At 47.7% G+C, this 8844-nt stretch overlaps 1 protein-coding gene across 1 annotated transcript in view; it reads right to left on the reverse strand.

The window, feature by feature from the left end:
* Positions 1-648: 648 nt before the first annotated feature.
* Positions 649-8844, reverse strand: part of erf (Ets2 repressor factor) — a 26406-nt gene continuing 18210 nt past the window's right edge. Inside the window, exons 3-5 of the mRNA XM_023975909.2 lie at positions 6795-6907; positions 4911-5803; positions 649-4804 (exon numbers count right to left, since the gene is read on the reverse strand). Coding sequence (XP_023831677.1) covers positions 4244-4804; positions 4911-5803; positions 6795-6907 — 1567 coding nt within the window. The 3' untranslated portion in view covers positions 649-4243. The remainder of the gene's footprint in view (positions 4805-4910; positions 5804-6794; positions 6908-8844) is intronic.

Raw genomic sequence — 8844 nt, forward strand, 5'->3', positions numbered from 1 at the left:
CACATGGTCTGTGGTTGTGAGGGCGGTTGGACGTACTGCCAAATTCTCAAAAACAACGTTGGGAGGCGACTTGTGYTAGAGAAATGGACATTCAATTCTCTGGCAACAGCTCTGGTGGACATTCCTGCAGTCAGCATGCCAATTGCATGCTCCCTCAACTTGAGATATATGTGGCATTGTGTTGCGACACAAAACTGCACATTTTAGAGTGGCCTTTTATTGTCCCTAGCACAATGTACACCTGTGTAATGATCATGCTGTTTAATCAGCTTCTTGATAATCCAGCCACCTAACAGGTGTGGCATATCTTGGCAAAGGAGAAATGCTCACTAACAGGGATTTAAATGAATTAGTGCACAACATTTGAGAGAAATAAAGTTTTTGTGCATATGGACAATTTCTGGGATCTTTTTATTTCAGCTCCTGAAAAATGGMACCAACACTTTACATGTTGCGTTTATATTTTTGTTCAGTCTATATCTATGACTAACACATTCACAGCAGTTCACGGCAGAAAACGTGTCAAGGCGACGTGAAACTTGCTCAAACAGTACAGCTAAGCAGGATGAGGTAGAAAGGCATTGCCCTGAAGTGACTAACTAATGTAATAAACTCATGTGTAAGTCCTCTATTAAAAAACACAGACACTTGTCAATTTTTACCTGTTTTAATGAACCCTGATTACAATTTAATTACAAATAAGGGATGAAAAATACAAGAGAAACAGAAGGTACGCTTCCTCAAGGCATGGAGTCTCATCTCTCAGTTTAAGTGTTAAATAACCGCTGAGAAGAGTGAAAGAAGAGAGAGAGGGAGGATAGAGGGAGAGAGATGGTCACCTTTCAAATAATACAATATCTTTTTCCTCACAGAGTCCTCCCAAAAGTGAAAAATAATATATATACACAAGACCAAAAAATATATTTCAAAACGAAGGTAATGTGATAGGATTATGTGAGCCCCTCTTTTCCATGTGTCCACAAGTACAAATACAACCAGCTTAGTTGAAGTTATAACTACTATTTTAGTTCAGATAATAGTAAGATGTAAGAGTTGTCATTGTCTGGAAAATACATACTGAAAAATAAAACACTAAACTCATGAGAGATTCAAATAGCCATGGAAAAGAGGTAGGCCCAGAGGAGTACAAAATAATCAAATAGTAAATCATGTTAATAATAATAATAATGACAGTAATAATACATTTTGAAAAATAAACAGCAATGACGATATTGAGGGAAAAGTATCAACATAGTAGGAAAAAAATGAATGGTGATTTAATTTTTCTTTCTAAGCGACAATTAAGGCAGCTGTCAGTTACAATGCAAGGCGGGACAAAAGACTAGCTGGGTGGCTAAAAGCATTAGCATGCTTCTGTTTGACTAGTGCCGAACCGAATGACTGTGTTCGCATACTCTCTTAAAAAAAAGCGGAAATTGTACGGTTTGTCCATTTTGAGARGCCGTAGCCAGTATACACTTCCTCAAAATAGTCAGAATAACTCAAGAAATATGTAATTAATTGACGTTTTTCCAGAGAAGATCTTAGTCGCGCAATTTTAAACCTAAGTGGGTGCAGTATTTCTAAACAAAACAATTTGCGTGAAAATTAGTCGTCTCTRCTTGAATGACAACTAAGACTTTATTGAAGAATCCCTACTGTTGACCAATCACCGACGAAGGGGCATAGACTTCAGCTACCGACGTCGGTTTGCTCCGAGAAAAAATGTAATGTGCCCGAACAGCCGAAAAAACCTTACCGAAGTCCAAAACGTAACAAAATGTTGTCATAATATATTCACAAACTCTTCTGAGCGGTTTCTGCGGGGAAGCATGCGGACGCCTTAAGGCAACACCAACAGCTGCTTAAACACCCACTCACGCCACACTAGCGCTATGAACAAACTCTGGGCAAGTCTTATTTTGGCCTGGATCTTGTTGTGTTACGCAGCTGGAGGGGCCTAGCTGCAGTAGATGGCACCTGCAAAGCTTCTTCTCAGATTACGGGAAGTCCCTCTCAGAGGTTTTGTGATGTCATATCCCGCGTGGGCGATGGTGGTTTCTCTGGTTAAGCGTCTACAAAGCCAGAGAGACTAGTACGGGGATGGGAAATCATGTCGCTAGTGATGTCACCTTCCTTTTACTCTAGGTTAGCCGCATTTACGCATTTACACCCCTCTCAGCAGACCAGGTCTACCTCACATACGTACACACAGGTGGTGGACTGTTACTGATGCATTCTCCTAGTATAGTTCATGGTCCAAGACAAAAGGCAGGTTCAGTAGACCTCAAAAGGCTCCTAGTCCCTGTGTTCCCAGGAGCATTTGGGGTGTCAAGAAGGGGCGAGCCTGGTCGTAAAGCTGAGGTTCAGGGTCCAAGATCTAACATTTCTCCATTATTTCTTAATTTACTGTCCCTTTACACCCACCACCCTTCAACCCCCAAACAGAATACTTGTTTTTACATTACAAATAGAAACGTGTTCCGATTCCTCTTGTACAAGGACCCTTTTCAATGCAGTTCCACAGTCAAGAAGGGCAAGGAGAGAAGAGGGCTCCCTCATATATGCCCAACATATAGTTACCATTACAATTCCTGATTCATATCAAATTCTACTTTTTTTTTTGAAATATAACATTTGTATTTAATATATTCAAATAAAATATGTGTAGTATTGGTTTTAGTTATTCAGCATCTGTTTCTTAAATGGTATAAAAAACAAGGCAAAGTGGCAGTCAGTGTATGTGGTCTGTTCCCACACCAACTCATTTCAGTATGGTATGCTCTTGAGGCTTCTACAGAGTGTGTGTGTGTGTGTGTGTGTGTGTGTGTGTGGGGAGGTACCATGTGAGTTAACAGTGAGAAATGTGTTTACATGAGTGTGAGCGTCAGGGAACAACATTGTGTGTCTGTGTGTGGGAGAGTGTGAGCACATTATTTGGCAGGGGTAATTCCTTTTAAGTCACCTGTCAGTTTAAAAAAGGCACAATCTCAATTTGTCCTGTTTGTTCGTTAAAACGGGCAAACTTCAAATGTCACTAAAAAGGCTTTGTGAAGTTGCCTGATATCACCTCGGTACTCACATTCATGGTATACTTTCTTGGGGAGGGAGGGGAAAATCGATTAATTTCAGTCTCAGTTCAAGAACATTGTATATACAGAGGTACTTCTAACCCTCCGTTCACTGCAAATGCCCCACCGCATCTCCCCAAATACGGCCATTTTTTTATTTTGAGGGACTCTCTATGGGAGAAACAGGAGCAACTTCAACAAGGGGAAAGGAGGAGACCTTGAAGATAATATTTCAACACCATTCCAAGCGCGGACTAACTACCTATTTTCTCGATTCTCTCTCCTTATAAGATTGTGCAAAAGTCTTGTAGGGTCCCCAAAAGCTGTCCATTAAGGCCTGGTTGGGTACTGCATTGTTGCCATGGTAGGTGTCAATCAACACTTGAGTGACAGGAAGGCCATAAGAGACAGGGGGGGGGGTCTCCAGTCAGTCCATCCACGTCCTCTGTAGATCTGCACGCCATTATGGTTTTTGTCCCTACGCTCAAGGCTGGGGAGAGACGATTATCAAAGAGCGTCTGGTGAAAAGGAGGGCTCACTCAGACACAAATTCAGTCTTAAGTCAGTCCCTGTCGAAGAGGTCATCATTAGACAGATGCGGACAAGGAGGTCTCTTTGTTTTGACTCCTGAGATCCCTTCCCAGTCATAAAAGGTGATGGAACAGTTGACAAGAGTTGGTACGAGGTCCCCGTCAAGACAAGCACTTCTGTAATCTCTTTTCAAGTCTGTTGAAAATAGAAGGCATTGTCATGATGTCATCCCCCCCAGTGTCAGCAATATTAAGGTTCGTCTGGGAGWGTGTGTCTGAAGGGACTCTTTCCCATCTGTTTTGATGCAACATGAAAGGCTAAGGAGCTAAGGGCGTTACTGGGAGGAGATGTTGAGGGGAGATGGAGGCACCTTAAGGCAGCATACAGGTCTATGGGATGGATCCTGGATCTGGGCCCTGAAGGGTCTTCTGTTTAGAGGGGATATCTAATGGCCATCCTTAGTGTCTCAGTCACAGCATGTTGAGCTGTGTGTTAATGTTCAGTATTAAATCAGTTCAAAATGAGAGTAAAAAAAGCCTTCCGCACAGGCACTTGTGTATATGCGTAAGCTTGGTTATATGAGTGAGTGTGTATGTAGGTACGGGCATGAGATCGTCTCTCTGTGTGTGTGTATCCCTGCCTCAACAGGCTCCATGGTTCTCCAGAGACAGCTGGGCTGTGGCTCTCTGCAGCTCGGAGCTGGCCCTGCGCTGGGCCGGAGGAGCACCCAGACTCATGGACGGGCTTCTCCTTGGCCCCTCCCCATTCTCTGACTCCCTCCTTGTCGGCTCCTCCACCACCTCCTTCTCCGCCCGCACTTTCTTATCCTCGGCCTCCTCGCGCTCGCCATCGGCCTCCATCTTCTGGTCCTCGCTCCAGCGGCGTTTGAAGCGCAGCTTGAGGGGGATACAGAGGGTGCTGCCGGGGCTGATGGGAGGGCCCTGGCCTGGCTCGCTCTTCAGGCCCAGCAGGGAGGGAGTCAGAGGGCCAATGGGAGGGGCGGCGGGGGTCTTGAATACCTCCTCATCCAGGTCGTCCGCGGCGATGGCGCCCAGGTTGGTGATGGCAGTAGGGGCGGTTCCGTTGGTGGGATGWGGGGGGGTGAAGACGTCGCCCTCGTCGTAGTCGAGCAGCTCGTCCTCCTCGCTGATGTCGGTCACCTCCACCTCCTCATCGGACTCGATGTCGGAGATAGGCTCCACCTAGACAACAATAGACAACAGAGGAGTCATTGATGAGCACATCTCTTTTTACATTAAACTGGGGTTTAGTCAGGCGAACCTTGATTCTGGTTAGTGATTGGCTCACCTTGATTTTGGGAGGGCCCACTGAGGAGGAGGAGGAGTTAGAGAGCAGCCCTAAAGCAGCGTAGGAGGAGCCTAGGCTGGAGGAGGACCCACCGGTAGAGGAGGCAGAGCAGTCCCTCTGTTTACGCCCCAGCGGAGGCGGCTGCAGCTTGAACTTGAAGGGCGAGGGGTGCTGCTCCTCCCCTTGATGGTGGTGCAGTGAATGGGAGTGGGGCATGGGCGGGGCATGGTGGTGGGCRGTRATGGGCTTGTCAGGGGCGGCAGAGGGCCTGTGMGGCTGGGGGACCACGATGTTGGGGTAGTGGAAGAAGGCTCTGGGGCTGAGGTGGTAGTTGTAGACGCTCTGGTGGTGGGCCTGCAGGTAGCGCTTCATGTCGTCCGGGTTGAAAGAGAAYTGYGAGCCCAGCATGGGGCTGAGYGAGGGGGACGGGGTGTAGGGCAGGTGGGAGCCAGGGGTCATGGACAGGGCCGGGGACAGGGTGGACCCCAGGAGGCCCCCAGGGCCCGGCAGGGGGGACACAGGGAACGGAGACATGGGGTCACCGTGAACCCTGTGGCCGGGCGGGGGACGGCCTAGCCCGCCGGGTCCCCCGTAGGCACGAAACAGCGAGTCATGGGAGAGGCGGGGGTGGAGGAGGCCACGGAACGCCCGTTCAGGGCCCACGCCGCCACGATCTTCACCCCCCACGCCTTCCTCCAGCTCAGAATTGGTGGAGGTCCCGTCGCTGCAGTCGGAGACAGAGCCGCGGCCCATACGGCGGGCCACGCTGCTGAACACGCCCGGGCTGCGCAGGTCCTCACTGGGGGAGAGCACCTCGGACGGGGTGGAGGGGGGGAAGCGGAAGTGGCTGCCCCCGGTCGGCACGGGAGGGGCGCTCTGGGGGACTCCCCTGCCTGGAGAGAGAGAACAGGACAAGTGKGTTAGAGAGYGTAGGAATGAAACAGAGAGAGAGGGCGAGACACAGAGAYCGAGCAGTTAGTGTGAGGCAATAGGTGACAGAAGGAGAATCAGAGCCAAAGTGAAACCAAGTCAGAAAAAGCAGGTGAGTGAGAGTAAAAGTTACTGTACACAGAATCACAGACCGGGACAGAGAGAGAAAACCCACTGCTCACACTGGCCACGTGTTACATTCCACCTTTCTGCCCTGCGATATAAAATTGTGGCACACAAATTCTTGGCATCCTCGCTCGTGCCAAAATTAAATATTGGAAAGTCGTTKTTTTTGCCATCACAAATACGAGTCMGGTAGCTCCATTTTCCTAAAACCACTGAGTGAGTTAACGTCGGAGAGGCATGGGTGTGTGTGACCACTATATCAAAACATGTCAAAACCCAGACCACATCACARATGGAGTATAATAAAAACTCCATGCAACAGTTATGTCACAAGGTATCAGGCTTCAAGTGTGCCCTATTTACACTGTGTGGCTGTGATTACTGCCCCAGGGCTTTAAAAAAGAAAAGAAAAGGGGGGGTTAACACTTGGTATGAAGCATATAAACAAATATGCAATATGCAAACATCGCTCCACTACATAAACCTGATGGAGATGGATGAGTATTTTAAGCATTTAGTCCACGTCATTACCTGTCAGTCATTGTASCCGTTGCCACAACAAAATGGAGCTYGTATGTGTTCGGCTCTCAGGCACATTAGGGATCTGTATTGGCGTAGCTAGTCTTTAATACATTTATAATTGGACAGATACATAAATCAKATCTCCCAACGATCAGACGTCAGTAAATGCGTATGAGGACTTTATGGAAATGCTTTACGACTTCCAAATGATGGACACTTACAACGTACTCATCTATAGTATTCTTAAAACTGTGCCAGTGATGGTGTCCGGTGGATTTAAAACCAGACTAGAGACAGAGTACTGACCAGAGCCCATYTCGATGAAGGGGTAGTTGACCAGCACCAGCTTGTTGAAGTTGAACTTGTAGGTGAACCTCTTCCCTTTGGTCTTGTGGAGGATTCTCTTGTTGTAGTAATATCTGTGGGGTCAAGGTTTACACGGTTACTCACTCTTTGTTCAATTTCCACGGTTAAATAAGGATTAAATACATTCAATGGCACACAAAGACGCCGCATCATGTGGTCCTACTGAGTGTGATACACAGAACCCCCCCCCCCCCCCGCCGGCCGCCCAAAAGACATGCAGTATCTATTACTATGTAATTGTATTGCTATTATCTAAGGCAAGGGTTTCCAACCCTGTTCCTAGAGAGCTACCCTCCTCCACCCCAGTTGTAACTAACCTGGTTCAGCTTATCAAGACAACTGGAATGGTGGGTAGATTAGGGTCGGAGTGAAAACCTACAGGACGGTAGCTCTCCAGCAACGGGGTTGGAGAGCCCCGATCTAAGGGTATCATTATGTGCGGTAACCATGACAATACGAAACGTAATGAGCACACACACTGGAGAATAGTAGGTCTCTCTTGCAGGATATGTTTCACCTCAATGAGACAACCCTTTACAAACAATGGCCAAATGAACACGCAGGGACTCAGTCTAAGGACTTCTGTTGCACTAGGAGTGGAAGGAAGTCCTCAGCCATTGTGGCCGGTGAACCAAAGGTAGCTGGCTCTAGCTCGTTCACTGCTGAACCTCTCGCGCTGGCACAGTGAGGACTCAATGGGTGAAGGGCCTCTTCCCGACTGCAGCGGCTACCACTATGACTAGAGGGCTCCCACCTACACACGCTAAATGGCAGTAATAGTAGGAGGCTGCCTAGTGCTTACTTTGATATAGATGTGAGTGGAGACAGGTTTGGACTGGAACGTAATGTTCACAGGCGCAGAAAGAGAGCCTCGAACACGTGGGGGAAGGCCAGGAACACACACACACTATACACACACACACGTGATACACACGTGATACAGTGAATACTTTATGGAGTTGACACACGCAAGCGCACACACACGGAGAGAGAGAGAGCTGGGAGAAACATGCGGGACACACAAGGGCTCAAGCTTGCTCTACGGTGCTTTGAAGAACAATTGAACTCACTTCAAACAAAGCACAAAGGGCTAACGTTACTACTGCCTCTATGACACAGCTTTAAAGGACATTCTAAACACACACACACACACACACACACACACACACACACACACACACACACAACACAACACACACACACACACACACACAAAACACACACACAACCACACACACACACACACACACACACACACACACCACACACACACACTTCGTAGCCCAAGCAGCCCCAACCCTAAACCCTAATGAGGAAAGAACATTGCCAGATTTCAATTACTTCAGAATTTAAAAGCTTCTTTCATTGAAGAGTTTTATGACAGAAGAAAGTAGCATAGACGTTAGGTCAGACCGGTCGAGGAGACTGGTACACCATAGAAACAAACCGACAAGGCGCAGATGGGATGGAGGAGGACTGGCAGAGAAAGCAGCTGTGAGACGAGTCATTGGTAGGATGAGCACTATCTGACCCACACCAACCTACGAACTGAAGGTGACGCTGACAAGCAGTGTGTGGCCAGCTCTGGCTGCTAAGTGTGTGACAGCCAGAGATATGCGTGTGGTGTGTGTGTGTGTGTGTGTGTGTGTGTGTGTGTGTGTGTGTGTTGAGATTGAGTGAGCGAAAGAAAGTGAGAACAGACTGCGGACTAAATAAAAGCTCTCAGCTTCCCACGTGTGCTCTGCAGCGTGTGTTTCTAAAGACAAAGTTCTCTAAATGAGCGGTCACGTTAAAACGAGGGACCTTGACGTACATCCGAGATCAACAAGTCGTGATGAACCGCGCTCCCACTTTCTCCTCTGTTCTCCTCCCTTTCTCTTTGAAAAACAAACAGGGGGGGGGGGCACTCCAGAGCTCTCATTGTTCTGGCCTGTCTTAAATCAGCTAAAAACAGTCTTCTAATAACAGCTATTAGTTGAGTCCGGTGCAT

The sequence above is a fragment of the Salvelinus sp. IW2-2015 genome, linkage group LG31, assembly GCF_002910315.2.
Source record: "Salvelinus sp. IW2-2015 linkage group LG31, ASM291031v2, whole genome shotgun sequence".
Taxonomy (NCBI): Eukaryota; Metazoa; Chordata; class Actinopteri; order Salmoniformes; family Salmonidae; genus Salvelinus; species Salvelinus sp. IW2-2015.